Here is a 17,018-nt window from a genome sequence, read left to right as displayed (position 1 = left end):
GTCATGTTGTACTATCGTATCCATATGACGTAGGGAACTCTGTGCTATGGTTGTAGTTTTTTTTGTAAGCACTTGTAACACATTAAGGTCATTTGCAAATTAGAGGTGTTACAAAATAGTAACAAACATAAAAAAGGAGGACATATATATAAGGAAGAAAGATGTTTGATAGTAAAGAAGTAAACCACACCAGAGCACCTGCCAACAACCCACGGTTCCCCAATTTTGTAATAGTAACACATCTGCCCCAACAGAAAAGTCAGGACGAGGCGGAGGCCTGGTGATGAAAGCTGACAGGAAGTCATCAAGCGGACAAAGAAGAGAGGAAGGCCTAGATCCACATGAGAACAAGAACTGGAGGCATATCAAAGACAGATTAAGGCGCACTGCCGCCTGGAAGTAAAGAAGATTTTCCAGGAGAAAGAGAGAGAGAGAGAGAGAGAGAGAGAGAGAGAGAGAGAGAGAGAGAGAGAAAAAGAGAATGAGAGAGTGAGTGAGAAAAAGAGGTGTGGGGGAGACACATAAACAAACACTTTGAAATCTTAAGGAGCAACAAACAGAATAACTTCATAAAAATGTTTATTAACACTTGGTACTTCCAGGATGCTAGGTACAACAATGTTCCATAATAAACAACAAACCAGAAATCAGACAACAGGGTAGCCATGACAGACACAATCGCTTCAGATTTTCATTTCCACTGTTTTCAAAAGTCGACTAACATCAGCGGCTTCTGGAATTTTGATGATAAAAACTTTAAAAAGAGATGACAATGAAGTAACTGGCAGCACATAAAATACAAAGGATGGCAAACATATCACTCAAACTCACTCACTCTCCATTTATACCTTCACACATCAAAGATTTTTCTCACATTTTTTCCCTCAACAGTTCATTCAAACATTTTTTTTTTAAAAGAAAAAAAAAAAGTAGACCAAGACTCATACAGAAATCATACAATGGGGATCTTGGATGAAGAGGTCAATGATCCGATGTCAAAGCGAGATGACGTCCAATGAGCTGCTACTGTACTTGTTGAATTAAGGTGATGTTGTCTCCTTTCAATAAAATGCGACCTGCAGGTAAAAGATGTTACAGTTTGTCAAATATATTGTTGAGTTTGAGTAAGAAAAAAACACAAAAAAAGTTTTTCAACACTTGCAACACAAATTATAGTTAATAAGTCCTGACGATTAGAGGTGCTACCAGAGAGTAGTAACTTAACAAAAAAAAAAGAAGGAGGAGAGATAGACTACAGATGTTTGATAAAAAAAAAAAGAAAAAAAGGAGCCAACCACACCAGAGCACCTGCCAGACACCCAAAAAGATACTGATAAGAGGCTGTAGGGAAAGAGAAATAACAGCATTTTACAAAACAGTTTCACTGATGCCATCTATCAGGCTATTGTTATGCTATAAGCACTGACCAACAATACATTGGTAACTTACTATTACAACAACTGCTTTAGGGCTTATTTTACATCAGAACTAAAAGTAGAAACTGAATTGCTGATCTTTAAGTGGTATCACTCATCAGCTCTCCTAAGCTTCCCGGCTAGGGGTCAGCTGGTGCTGAGATGGGTTCACCGCTGGCAGTATATCAAGTTTGTATTTTTGCCAACATTTGAAACAATCTAATTTTCTGCCCATGCCATGAAGCTGGCCACAAAAAAAATATATATAGAAAAACACAGTCATGGTGAAACGCTGTAACGATCACACTACATGCATGCGGGCTGTCAACAAACGACTAGAAGTTTTGTTTTGATTTAATTTAACGACCAATTTCGTGTCATTTTTGTCATTTAGATTTTGTAATATAAGGGCCCCGGCAAAGTGGTTTATCCTCCTCAGAGATAAAGAATTAAATTACTTATTGGTAAAAAAAAAAAAAGAAGGGGGGTGGGGTGGTGGTGGTGTTAGACAGCAGGAGTAGAGGGGGGGAGTCATATACAACACTATAGCTAGCAGGACATGAAGTAGGGGAGCAAGAGTTTAAATGAAATAACAGGATTTGGTCTATTCTCATACATCCTACAGGACTCTTGCACTGTATCTCCACTCTCAGTGTTAAGCATGATGCATGACCTACAAATCAAGGAAGTCTAGCCTGGTCTGGTAACACGAGTGGCAAATGGGATCCACACACATGTAGTGCTGGAGATACCGGATCAGCAGACAGGTGGACAATACCAGATATAAAGTCAGTCTTGCTCAGATAAAATTATATTTACCTGTCTAACTTCACCTGAAAAATTAGCATGTGACGTGACATATAGGAGGGAGGAAACGGAGATGCAGCATAATACCCCCCCCCCCTCAAAGACATTGACATAAAACTTTTTTTATTTCAATGTATGTGTTTAGATTTTTTTTATACCTACCAAGTCGTTTTCTGTTTTGTGTCTTCATGTGTACCTCCTCAGCATCATCCAAGACCAGGTTCATGTACTCGTCAAAGCCCTGAGAACAAAGAAAACAGGACATATCATACCTTTGATGCGATTTGTTTCTGCTGCACAGCCTACTAAACAGTTACGTCATCCATGAAGCCAAAGTACAGTGGAAGTTGCCTGAGACAGCCACCCATTGTCAAGGAGAAAAGGGGCTGTTTGAGATAGCGAATGTCTTACATAGTGTCATTATAATGGGGGGATGAGGAAAAAAAGCGACTCCCCATCCCAGCCCCCCAAAACAAAACACCCCCCCCCTCCCCCCCAGTGAGGAAAATAGGAAGTGGCCCTTTGAACAGGTAATTATTTTGTCTTATACTGGTGTCCATAAGAGCAAGTTTGACTGCATTTGGTCTTCCAATGGGACATGAGCTCAGAGCAAATATACATTTTAAAAAATTAAGGATAAAAATAACACGATTTTAGTCCTCATTTCAATGTGAAGCATGAACTAGCATCACGTCATAGGCCAGCCTTGATTATCTAGGCCTACCATGCCTCTCCCTTCTCTGATGTGGGGAAGGAGAGGTCACAGTGCTGAGATGGACGGAGCGAACGTGTGACATGCACAAACAGACGGAACGCACCACAGGGTGTGGTGGGGTGGGGGACAACACAGCGGGCGAGTTAGCCTAGAGCCATTTCTTTCTGATCGCCAATACCAAGCTGTCAACATCGCTAGCGCTAGAGAAAGAAACATGATTCGATATTTGATCAAGTAAGACCTCGAGGTCATGTTGAACAAAATCATCATCAGGGGAGATAACAAAAAGAAATAAATAGAACACCTAACTCATTTAGGCCTACTCAGACCTGCCATTCTATGAAACCTCAAAATCAGGATCTCAGGGAGAAAAAATCGGGATCAACAGCGAATCACTAGGGTGACTGCCAAAGCTGACTTACAATTTTTCTAGGGGTGTCCACAAATTACTAGGACTATATGACCTCTGTGTGTCTTTGTGCGTGAGTGTGTGTGTGTGTGTGTGTGTGTGCGTGCGTGCGAGTTATCATTATTTTTTGTAAATTCTTAAGCATCGCGTCAAGCACTCCTTGCCCGAGTGCCTCTACTCCCCCCACCCCTTCAAATAAGTCCCGAAATACATGAACTTAAGTTGACCCCGTCTACGGACGGTCCCCGACATGCAGAACTCACACGGCGATGTCATGTCACGTGACGCAAATGCGCGATTGAGACAATGTTACTGACGGGTCCGACTAACTGCACGTTCACACAAAACATTCAGACGAACGACAGTCGTTCTACTTCTAGGATAACGACGGCGGCCGATCGACCAAATGTACCAACAAATCTCTTACCCCTCATAATGCGTTCAGACTAAAGCAACAACAACGGCCGTATGTTAGTCTTGTCAGCGTTGTTATATGTAGTTGTGTAAGGGTTAGAAAGACTGTCGCTCGTCCGAGTGTTTGATGTGAACGCGCAGTTACCAGACCTCGGACAAGGCTTGTTTTGAAAGTAACAGCAGAACTATGAATATTATCAATTATTTGTATGTCCCAAATTGTAACAGTTACCAGGTTATCATTGGAGAATTCTGAGTGCGGGAAAAGATCACATACAGCTTGGGGCGAGTCAACTACTAAATGCGGCATCGACATTTCGGGAAATAGTGCTCAGAGTTCCTACTGACAAAAAGTTCAACGGATGCTTCCCGCGATAAAGGAGAAGACAAGAGTACGTTTTTATAAAAATCTGGCACAACAGCAGACTGGAAAAAAAAAATCGGGATACACGTGATCGAAATCAGGAAAATCGGGATGCTTGAGATTTGGGGAAAAAAATCGGGATATCCCGACTAAATCGGGATGAGTGGCAGGTCTGCCTACTTTATTATTTCCTTTGAATACAGGATCCCTTATAACGAGAATCATGCTATAACGGACATTTCGTACCAGTCCCCTCCCTCTCGTTATAACAGGATTCCACTGTAATGAACACACCATATGAGAAAAACTAAACCAACCTGTCAATTATATATAGTTTCTTTGACAATAAAACTGGTTTGATTACAGTCAAGTAAAGACCACTAAACAATAATTTTGTAAGGTAATAGTGCTTGTTTTGAATAAATTTAATTATATCTAACAATAAGTGCTTTCAAAAAACAGATTCAAAAGAGAAAAATCAGCTCTCTGTAGTACTTACAACAATGCATCCCTCAATTCTGAGGTTGATCTGTTCATAGAGCCACACCTGAATCCTTGAGCGCTGTGAATTGACACAAAAGTAGTAAAGATAAAAATCTGACAAGTTCAAGTTGAAGCACTCACAAGTTTTATTAAATTTTATAACTTTTGTGGTCTTTTACCAAACAGTGTAATGGTTACATGGATCCCACAAAAGGTCTTGCATATTTGGCCTACTTGTGAAATTTTTAAATTTATCATAAACATGCATTTCCCTATTCTAGCATCTGCGTTTGTTGCGGCCGCGATTTTTGGCAAATTTTGATCAGCGAAACGCGGCCGTGATTTTTGCCTTTTCCCCAAAATTTTTTTAAAAGGAAAAAAAAAAAAAACACCGCTCGGGAATAAAAAATCGAAAAACAAACCCCAGGGAATAAAAATCGAGAAACAGAAAATGAAAACACACAAATTTAAAAAAAAAAAAAAAATAAACCGAACCAAATTAACTTTACTTAGAAAGAAAAACTAAAAAGTTCACTTTCACTTCACCTCATCTCTGTCTCACTTGTTGACACCACGTTGATTTGTTATTTTCAATTAAATTTCATGTGAAGAATGAGTACATTACATAATATATAAATGTATTGCTGTTTCCCTTTAATTTGTCCCTGTTTATTGGGTTTCAATCTTCCTTGTTATTGATCTAATGTATTCTTTTTTCTGTTTTTGATGTTTATAGCGTATGTCATTTAATTTGATGTTGTTCCCACCTTTTTTAAAAATACAAATGTGTTAAATGCTAGAGCATGTCTCTACCAAAACTGAATACTCACACTGGCAGGCCCCTTGTGTGTGATTCTATAATTTACACGTAAGTAATATCCAGTACTTTTTCTTAAAATTCACACGTTTAGGGTTAAAACGGCCAATCTTCGGATAGGTTAACACACATCTTTATTTCTTAATTTTTGTGGTTGTTTATGTGCTGTTCTAATTTTGATTTCATTCTGTTATGAAACCTTTATTTTTCACGTTGTACGTCCTGTTTGGCTACAAATGAATATTCTGGTTGCTTAAAACAGAACACAAGAAATTCTGGTGCTTTATATTAAGCTACCTCTATCAACATATGATGCTATATAATACGTCGTCACAGAGAGTTGAAAGCTTGAAAATTAATGGCAACTTTTTTGGCAACTTCTGCCATTTTTGTGGCAACTTTTGTCAACTTTTAGACAAAAAAATGGCAACAAACGCAGATGCTAGACTATTGGTCTATTATTGTTACAGAAATTAGAAGTCTCTTTCTAGCCCTCAGACTTATTCAAGACATTAAATTTAAATTAATCGAGTGGCTCTCAAAGCCCATAATTTAGAGCATCTTCCGTGCATTATTGGTACATTTGTCTTAGGTTGATAGTGATCTTTACTGTTACAAAAAAAAAGGCAACCATGATAGTGGACGGACGAAAGAGATTTTTGGGCAAAAAGCAGTAATTTTAATCACTTTAATAGTATTCTTAAAAAACAGTTTGTTCTCCAACTATTTTGGTACCCATTCACCAGAATCTCAAGTCTAAATCTTAATCCGCAGAAACATCAAGCCAGGGAAATTTGATGAAATCTTTTTTTTTTTACAATTCAAGCTTCCCGAAACCATTAAAAACATTGTCTGAATTTTAAAGGAAAGAACTTTAAGTCATGTTCCAGAGGCAACATAGTTTTCTTGGTATCAACAATAAAATGGACTGTTAGTGCTTTTTCATGATGGAGTGGGGAAAAGGGACTCTGGCCTTATTTTCAAAATTGATTAAAATGTCAACCGCCAAAAGCAACATTAAAAAAATATCAATCCAGCTTTAAAAAATCACATTACATCAATTCAAAGGTACTTAAGAAGACTTAAATTATACATACATTTAAAACATTTTAATTTTTTATTCATGGAATATCATTTATCAGAGCTGGAAGACCAAAGTACAACACATAAAAAAAAATTACAGGCACACTTACATTTTGGAGGTATCTGAAAATAAGATTCTGAGAGATGTGTTAAGGAAACATTTGCTGCCAGGCAATAGCAATGAAACAAAGTTTGAGACTGAAAATTATTTTACTTGACTGGTAAGGAACAGTACTATAAATTTTATATTATTATAACTCTTCAAAACACAACAAGAAGCTAAATTTGAAACATGGGGCAATAACATATTTGTACCTTACTGCAGAAGAGTAAGACTACTCAAAGTCTGATAATAGTGACAATGAAAATAGACATCGTGACCATGTGCTGAACGATGAAGAAAGGAGGTCATCCCATTTGTTCATTGGCAGCTCTCGGTCTAAATTGCTGATACTGAAATTTAGCTTCACACAAAGAAAAGCACGAGAATTTTACACACACATCACTAATAAAGTACGAAATAAACAAAAGACACCAAAACCCTGAATCTTTTTAGGGTTGTATTTTGCCGTGATAGTCGAAGCAGACTTTGCGCTGTTGAAGCTAGAGAGGTGAGCAGAGTAAGTCTGATTCCCTGAAAGGACTTCTCTGTTGACATCCATCCCTTGGCGCTCACACGACCTTATGCTGGGCTCCCCTTTAGGCACAAATGCGCGTATATTACGCATTAAACCTGCAGATTACCCCCTTTAAGTTTTGGTTGTGCGTGAGCTTTACTCTTTATAATTTCATTTCGGGGGTTTGCATGCGCTTTAAAACGTAGGTGGTGTGCGTCTGGCAAGCATCATTTTCCTCCTTCTCTATCCCAAAGCCGAGTCAATGATTTGACAACACACCCACACACATGCACGACAGTCACAATCTCTGTCAGAAAAAGTTGACTAGTCGACCTACTTATCAGCTGCGCGCTGTTTCCAGCAACACAGGCTTGCTTCAGCACAGAAGCTCCGCCCACATTCAGGTCGCTCACATTTGCCGGTGTCGTGCCTTGAGATTACCCCTATCCTTCTTTAACACACACTAGTAAACATGAATTGTCCATCATCGAAAGTGTGGAAAGACTGGAATGTGAACCCTGGGATGGCTCTGAAGAATAATGAATCAGTTTATTTTCCAAACCTGCCACTCATCCCTGCCCTAAATCTCAAGCACCCCGATTTTCCCGTTATGCAGTTGCGAGCGCCGTAAAACTACTAAAACAAAAGACTTGCTGGACCCTTTGCACACATCTGATCATCATACTGATAATTAAATCTCTCTCTCTCACACACACACACTACCCGAAGACAAAATTGCATGCTTTCAACTAGAGAGCGCTGGAACATTTGTTTACACACTCGTATATCAAGGGCTGTCACGCGCTAACACAAGGCCCCACCCAAGTCTCGCCCAGACGGGACAAACATTCTTTTAAGTAGTACCTGTTAATGTTTTCAATAAAAAAACAATATGATATTTATGGCATTATCATCTATTATAATTGCGTACATGTGGATGGTTGTTTTCTATAGCTGAAAAAACTACGCAATGTAGAACCATGAAAAAATTACTGAAGGTAGTTCAAAGACCAAGATAAGTTTCTATCAGTATCAGTTCAGTAAGTGCTTGCATTCGCCTAAAAAATTTTGAAAAATAGAAAACACTATCAGCCGTTTACGATTTTCCTGTTCGTCATTTCAATGCAGTGTTGTTCAAGATTTATTTCGTTTTCCATGATATAAAAATTGCTCTTCCGCCGAAAATAAACAAATCTTCTATACACAACTCTGTAAACAAGTGAGGCTTCCGGTCACTTGCAGTGCGCACTGTAACCACAATGACTTGACGATCGATTTTTTTTAGTCCGTTCATCGAACGAGGTACCCAGCTAGTAATATTATTTATTATAATAATTCAGAACTCTTTCAGTTTCAGAGAAGGCTTGTGAATCATGAAGAGAACATATGTAAAATACTCACTAGATCTAGAATCTAGTGGATTCTGTAACTTAGTTTAGACAAGCGGATGATTAGAGAATGTCAGATGTACGTCATTGGCCGATATTTATAGTAACTTAGTCTAACAGCCATCTTGTTTGACATCACTGAGGGATCGGAGTGTCTACGTACACAGTAACCGGGCATGTAGTCTCAGTATCTACCTACACGGTAACCGGGCACCTAGTCTCAGTATCTACGACAGTCTACGTACACGGTAACCGGAATGAAAATAAATCAATACTAATATTTGTCCTGTACTGTCACTTGCTGCAAAAAAAAGATAGTCATATAAAAGTGTCTTGTCGGGTTCGCCATTGTGACCGGTCAGTGAACCTGTGTGTTCGCGTCACACGAGTACCGGTTGGGGTCACCAAAGTTTATTCAAAGTCTCTGCGCTGCGAAGAAGATCTATAGGGCTCTGGAATGGGGGGGATTATTATCAATTTTTTAAAACGAAGTGACTATTTCTCCGAACGTTCGGAGAAATAGTGCCTCTATCTTTATTTCTCCGAACGGTTTCCGGCTTCTGGTCTCGTGATGTTTTGCCTATTTATTGCGAGAGTTCGGCGCCAACTTTCATTCTGCCTCTGCCTTTCTGCGAGGTCTGGAAAGGAGCAAATTTTTGGGTCTAGAGATTTTTACATGAGTGTAAAAACATGAAAAAGAAAAGTTTCACAACAGAATGAAATCAAAATGAGAACAGCCCACAAACAACCATAAAAATTAACAAATAAGGGCGTGTGTCCACCTGTCCGAAGAAAATTGGCTGTTTGGCCTTGCATGTGTGCTAAATTCAAAGAAAGTACAAGCAAATTATGGAATCACACACAAGGGGCCTGCCAGTGTCAGTACATGTAATCGGTTTTGGTGGAACGCTCTAACATTTATACACTTAAATCTATATTATATATAGACCTGTTTAGACCTATCAAAACACGAGGCTTCGTGGCCGATCACAAAGGTCTACGGGGCTTATCGAGGCCGATTCGCCCTGCCGCGTGCACGTTCACTAAACTGCCTACTAGATAGATCTACTACCAAAGATTCTTCTCGATCTTTGCTACTACTACTACTACTACATCTACACATGTAGGCTACTACTACTAGACAGTACGAGAGATGTACTACTACGAGACAGTACGAGAGAGTGCCACCCAGGCAAAGATAGTGTAACTTTGACTCAGCCACGTTGTGTACACACTTTTTATACCCCAAATTTGACCCGGAAGTCCATTCGGAGGATTTGACCTTTTTACTTGACCAAAGTGTGCCAAAATGGTAGCCTAGATTTTGCCCCTCCATGAAGGAAAAATCTGGCCCTCATTCAAACCATTGAGATTGAGCAAAACTTAGCGTATCGTGCTTTGTTCTTACAATATTCATTATGATATATATAAGTTGTACACTGAGACAAAACTGTACTAAATGAGAAAGGTGCACCATTATGAAAGTGGAACGAACTCAGTTGCCTTAAAAGGGTGTCCCCTGGTAGTTTGAGCATGTGTGGCCTAAATAAGCTAAACCCCCCTCCCTTACCTTATTTAGGCCACCTGTGGCCTAAATAAGCTAAACCCCCCCCCCCTTACCTTATTTAGGCCATATGTGGCCCAAATAAGCACTCCCTACTCTTTAATATGAACTTCTCAATTAACGTAGTATACAGCATCAGAATCAACCTGGGTGGAAGAAGGGTGCAGTACAATCATAGACAACTGAACCGCACAGTTAGTTGCAAAGACAATAGGCTAGAACGAGATCTAGAATCTAGATCTAATCCAAGTCGGCAGGCTGCCAGCTGCCGTCGTGCAGATTTGTGTTGCCACCATGACTGACAACAAAGTGGGAATCCCTCAATGACGTCAAACAAAAGGAAGTGGCTATTCTCACCCGGGGTGAGAATAAAAATACGATATACCTCTCACCCCGGGTGAGACTTGCCAGCGTAGGCTATTCTCATCTGGTGTGAAACAAGACCTGCTTTTCCTCGTTTTGGAATACACTGTCTATCGGTGTGGATGATCAAATTGATAAAAGCCAAGAAAAAATTACGTTATAGCACAAAAGTAAGCTAATTTGATGTCTTCAAATATGCTATGATATGGCTATTTCACTTTTCGAATCGAGCGGAACTACGCGGGTCGCCATTTTGTTTTGTCCGGAAGTTCTCGCAAGATCTACTCCTCCCCTCTCTCTCTCACTCTCTGTCTCATTCTGAATACTGTCTATAGGTGTGGACGATCAAATTGACCAAAACAAAGTTTAAAAATGATGTTAAAAAACAAAACTAAATTAATTTGGTTGTCTACAAAGATGCTACGGCTTTCTGAATCTAGCCGAACTACGCGGGTTGCCATTTTGTTTTGCCCGGAAGTTCTCGCGCTACTCCTCTCTCTCTCTCTCCACTTCCCACAGACAAAATTGCACGCTTTTAGGGTAACACTAGACTAACAGTAGTAATAGATCCAGAACGTTTGTTCACAGCACAGAATTCTATAATTGAAGTGACTATTCGGACTCGAGTCCGAATATGAAAAAATGTTATTCGGACTCTTGATTCTTGTCCAGCATGACATCTCTTCCGACTTCCTGTGACTCGTGACTCCGGCTTCCTGTCCTGCCTCACTCGTGACTCGCCTCAGGCTGAGTAGAGACCAGGATCACTTCGGGCAAAATGGTGTTAAATTGTGCCGGAGCCGAGTTTTTATCTTATGATGAATTTGAGGCTGGCCTGAAAAGTTAGAGCGCTTATTATAAATGTTTATTTGTCAAGAGGTCATCAGAAGCAATTAAAGATGGCTCGTTAGCGTATGTCGGGGTCAGATGGGCGGCCTGCACACGTGTGGCTGTGTGTGCATGTCGGGGAAGGGGCGTTATCGGTCTGGGCGTTGAACGTCGCATACGCGTCAGCCCCCCCCCCCACCCCCACGCAACTGATCATTATTACAATAAGCTAGTCTTGACCTAGATCTACGTAATGAATTGTGCGCTGGTCTATGGAATCAAAAGTTGCCGTGTGCTCGGCTCTACACAGCAACACAACTTTTTCTTGGTAAACAATCGAGATGACACAGGCTTCTGTATTTGAGAGCTTTTGCCAAAAGGTGGGGGTGTTTGCATGAGGACTTTTTTAATCAACCACTACTCATGGTAAAATATGTTTTCTTCTGAAAACTTTATGCATATGGCAAGGAAATAAGTTGGTCAAGCTGCATGAGCAAGTAGATTGATGTGTGCATCTTATATCTCTACATAGAAAGATAATAGTACTAAAAATAGGGCATTTTTTACTCATCCTGAGTGCACACGTAATTGTATGTTAAATACAGAATATTGTTAATCTTAAACTATCAAACAGTAGTGCATTCAAACATTGAAAATAGTTTGTATACACCACCATAACAGCGTGTGTCCATTAAAAGGGTTTTATTTTTTTATATTAATGATGTTATTGCTGAGTAAAATTTATAAGTTCGTTCATAACTCGTGTCATAATTACATCATCAGACTTTCCAAGGTCTAGAAAACCCAAATCGTTAAACATATCATCCCGGGAAATGACCGGTATTAAACATTGGTTTGACATTGATCCATCAGAAGGGTAATTTTCCGCTCCATCGCATGGTTTTGCTTAAATATGACTTTGATTGAGATAATCCAGGTTTGTCATAATGATGTTATGAACAAACACTTTATGATATTTCTGCAAAATATCATGTGAGGGACTTCCCACTGTTTCACAACATCCTTTTACATGGTGGAATGAACATGGAAGAGTATCGTGCTGATGACTCAAAAGAGAAGCGAAGGAGAGGCAAAAATATGCTTGTCATAATGGATTGTCATCATGTTATGAACGTGACAGTGTGTCATAATGGTTATGAACGAAACCTTATTCCATGTAATTTACAGTTGTTTTGGGATGTATCAGACCTTGCTTACATTCTGATATTTTGATTTTTATGATAAGTGTATGGGTCTGGATTTTAATTAGTATTTTACTTTTGTAGTAATGGTTATGAACGAACTACATATTGTACTCTGAGGGCTTTACAGAGTTGATAAACATTAAAAACATGTACACAGATACATATTATGAGGAAACTTTCATTTAATATGAAATTTTAAAGTAAATGACAGGTCAAAATATTAATTTTTAGGTCAAAACTGAAGTTTGTCATAATAGTTATGAACGAACAATTAAAGGTATTCTAAGGGTTTTTCAGTGATTAAACTTTGAATTCTTCCAACATATAACCTTATTTTGAGGAGCGTCTCATAAATTAAAACAATTTTATGTGAATGACAGAACAATAAGTTAATTTTTTGGGCCCAAAGTAAAATTTGTCATAATAGTTATGAACGAAACAGTGTGTCATAACGGTTATGAACGAAACCTAATTCCATGTAATTTACAGTTAGTTGTTTTGGGATGTATTTTTAATTTTAACCCAACTAAAGGACAGAATAGACCTTGCATACATTCTGATATTTTGATTTTTATCATAAGTGTATGGGTGTGGATTTTAAATAGTATTATACTTTTGTAGTAATGGTTATGAACGAACTATTTATAGTCCATTTTATATATTTTGAGGGCTTTTCAGTGTTAACAAACTTTAAAAACATGTACAGAGATACATATTATGAGGAGAGTTTCATTTAATAAAAGTTTTTAAAAATGAATGACAGATCAAAATGAGTAAATTTTTAGGTCAAAATTGAAGTTTGTCATAATTGTTATGAACGAACCATTTTAAAGGTATTCTAAGGGTTTTTCAGGAAATATAAACTTTGAATTCTCCCTACATAGAGGAATCTATCATTTTAAGGAAAGCCTCATAAATGAAAACCGTTTTATGTGAAAGACAGAACAATATAAGTAAATTTTAGGGGCCAAAAGTAAAATTTGTCATAATAGTTATGAACGAAACAGTGTGTCATAATGGTTATGAACGAACTTTAAATTTATGCATAATATGCCCTAAGACCAGTTTGCGTTTAAAAATAGCTGTTTAATGGTCTTTCATTTATCACTTGACTATAATTAGTCAATTGAATTGAGTGTTATTTTAGACAATTCTATTCGATGAAACTTGATATAATTGATAGTATTTTGGTCACTTATTGTTCGTTCATAACTATTATGACACAAAAAAGTAATTTTATCAAAAATTAATAAAGATTTTTATAAATTGTCAATTCTATGTAGTTTTGGAAGTTATTTGCTATGTCTCAAAATATAACATCAGCCTAGCTGAAGAAAGGAACTTCGAGTATTCATAAATTTGTGTCATCATTGTTATGAACGAACTTTTGGCTATTTCCGTCATTCAAGTCAGAATTACACCAAGACCATTGCATATACAGCTTTGGCAGTTACTGAGCCTGAAAGAGCAATCATTAGGCCATATAATATGGGTGATTAAAGAATTATTACATAAAGTTGATTTTGGACCTCATTTGTCACACCCAGGTATCCCACCTTTTGGCAAATGCTCTTGAACGAATCGGTCTTTTTTTTTTGGCCGGCACTATTTCTCCGAACGTTCGGGAAAATAAAGCTGGGCACTATTTCTCCGAACACTCTGAAATCACACCCTTTCCCGCATATTTCGGATAATAAAAATAAAATATAGATCTATAATTATATTATAGGCCTACCAAAGATTGTTCGTATACAATATGGTTCAATCGGTCCAAAAAATGTCCGTATTTATATATAAAGAAATGCTACAGTTCCAAACAGTTTTTCGCTACAGATATGACGTGTGGCCTATGAAGGGTGCTGCTCTTAAACTTAATGTGTTGCGTTCACTCGTGAGCTGTCTAGATCTAGATCTATGGAGGGTTATTGATAACGACACATAGAGCTAGCATCTGCGTTTGTCGAGGCCACGACCAATCAATCGTGGTTCGATTTTTTGGTCCCCGAAAAAGTCAAAAAAAAAGAAAAGAAAATGAAACTCTTTACTTTTGAAAGAAAGTTCACTTAGCTTCACTTCGTCTCTTTCTCACTTGTCACCACGTTGATTTGTTGAATACGTTACAGTTACATATGATTTGTATTGCTGTTCCTCTTTTATTTTTCGTTCATTTTTCCCTCTTTGTGGTGTTATATTTTGTTGGTGTGTATTTTTTTTTTCTTGTTATTGTTCTGATGTGTTGTTTTTCTATCAATTTTTTTTTGTTGGGGAAAAGGGGGGGGGGGGGGGGTTGTATAGTGTAATGTCATTTAATTTGATGTTCCTACAAAAGGTATTGTGTAACGTCATTTAATTTGATGTTCCTACCTTCATTAGATTCTAAATATATATACCTGTATAGATTTAAATGTGCTATGTTAGAGCGTTCCACCAAAACCAATTACATGTACTGACACTGGCAGGCCCCCTGTGTGTGGTTCCATAATTTCCATGCAATATCCTGTACTTTTTTTAACAAATTACGCACATTTAGGGTTAAAACGGTCAATCTTCTTCGGACAGGTGGACACACGCCCTTATTTGTTAATTGTTGTGGTTGTTTCTGGGCTGTTCTAGTTTTGATTTCATTCTGTTGTGAAACCTTTCTTTTTCACGTTTTTACACTCATTTAAAAATCTCTAGACTAGATCTAGCTCTTGAAAATTGAAATAGATCTAAACCCAAAAATTTGCTCCGTTTTTTAAAAAATGGACGATAACCGTCCACTCAATAGAAAAGAGGGTCAGATATCTCCGTCTCTCGGGTGCCTCAGGCAGTACCCGCCTCGCTAAACCAGTGGGCACACGGCCGGAGGAGAAGCTGAGAACAGATACCACCTTTGATTTGCTCCTTCCCAGACCTCGCAGAATGACGGAATTTGGAATGAAAGTTGGCGCCGAACTCTCGCAAATAGGCAAACAATCACGACCAGAGCGGAAGCCGGAAACCGTTCGGAGAAATAAAGATCGGCACTATTTCTCCGAACGTTCGGAGAAATAGTCACTTCGTTTTTTTTTTAACACAGCTCATAATAATATGCAGGTGCCAGGAGATCTGCTAATCTTTAATTTTACCTTTTTCTACAACAAAGAAAGAAGGAAACATGGGGGGCGGGGGGGCGTATCAATGACGCGGCGGGCATCAGATCGGCAGACAAGGTGCGGGGGAAACTAAAAAATGGCGGAAAATTGGAAGCACTGAACGTTAGATCTATAGAACGAAGACACTTGGACTCGAGTCCGAATATGATTTTTTAAAATTCGGACTCGATTCCGAATATGAAAAAATGTTATTCGGACTCGAGTCCGAATAATGACGGCCTTCTATAATTCTATTATCACAGAGTAGAATTCTGTGGTTCAGGGCGAACGCTTCACTGGTTGGCCTAGGCTATAACGGTGAACGCCCACCGGGTGAGAATAGCCAAAAGACTCGCCTGCGCTATTCTCACCCCGGGTGAGAATAGAGGTGGTCTAAACAAAATGGCTGTACTGTTGAAACTGTTATAAATAGATCTAGGCCTATCGGCCAATAATGTACATCCAGGGGCGAAGGCTGACTTGTTTGACAGGGTAAGTAATCAAAGTGAAACTGGACCAGATAGGGCCAGAAGATATCACTCTACTCTAAGACCTAAGAATCTTACTCGAGGCGGCAACACACTGAGTTGTGAATGAAAGCTACAAATATCTAGATCTAGAAATATAGATTCTAGGGTATTTTTTTACTTTCCCTCCCGTCTCACACTCAGCTACCAGTTGTCTATTTTCTACTAAATATTGATGCGCTGAACACGAATATATCAACTTCATTTCCGTCGCAAATTAATAGTTTTTGAAATATTTGATTGTTTTTACCGAGATAGACATGCTTTGGACCAATGGGGGGGGTTCCATAATTTGATATTTTACAGTTAGATTTGAAATTGTCTTGAAAATAATTGATTTGTGACAGTTTTAGTGGCTTTATGCATGTGTGATCTGCAGCAAACTATCGCAGTTTGACCCCTGAAACAGTGCATCTGTGTGCGGGAGTGAAAGTAAAAATTTACCGATTCTAGTCTAGATCTTGATCTATGTTGTATGCATATCCAGTGAGTAACAGTAGACATGGGGAAATCATTAATATAGATCTAGATCTAGGTGCATTTTGTAATACAGACATAGATATCTACAGGCACTTAAAATCTAAATATGTCAATAACAACAAAGCTGCAAAGCCAACGTAATGCAAGTTAGCCGAGGTAGTGACACCGGTTGTCGATAACTGGTAAGCGTCATAAAAGCAACTGAGTTGAGACCATTTTTTAAAAAAATGGTCAGAACTAAATAGATCTATGTACTATTAACCAAAAGGATACAATGGGTTGAACCATAACCTTCTGGACTTTCTGTGCTCCACCTTTATATGCCATTTTAAATTTAAAGTGTCAGTTCCACACTTCCAAGAAAGAAAAATTAATTTTACGTTTTACAAACGCGCCGGACGAAGTCTCTTCCGGTGGTACATT

General features: G+C 38.5%; 1 protein-coding gene across 1 annotated transcript; it reads right to left on the bottom strand.

Annotated features, from left to right (window-relative positions):
* Positions 1–562: 562 nt before the first annotated feature.
* LOC101859282 (small nuclear ribonucleoprotein E) lies at positions 563–17,018 on the bottom strand. The gene is made up of 5 exons (XM_005088832.3): positions 16,869–17,018; positions 6,618–6,644; positions 4,624–4,686; positions 2,385–2,463; positions 563–1,076 (listed from the first exon to the last, which is right to left on the bottom strand). The coding sequence occupies exons 1-5, from the start codon at positions 16,920–16,922 to the stop codon at positions 1,024–1,026; spliced, it is 276 nt and encodes a 91-aa protein (XP_005088889.1). The 5' UTR covers positions 16,923–17,018; the 3' UTR covers positions 563–1,023.

This window comes from Aplysia californica, unplaced genomic scaffold, assembly GCF_000002075.1.
Source record: "Aplysia californica isolate F4 #8 unplaced genomic scaffold, AplCal3.0 scaffold00001, whole genome shotgun sequence".
Lineage (NCBI taxonomy): Eukaryota > Metazoa > Mollusca > Gastropoda > Aplysiida > Aplysiidae > Aplysia > Aplysia californica.
Note: the sequence above shows the minus strand (reverse complement) of the source record. Positions and strands in the feature narration are given on the sequence as shown.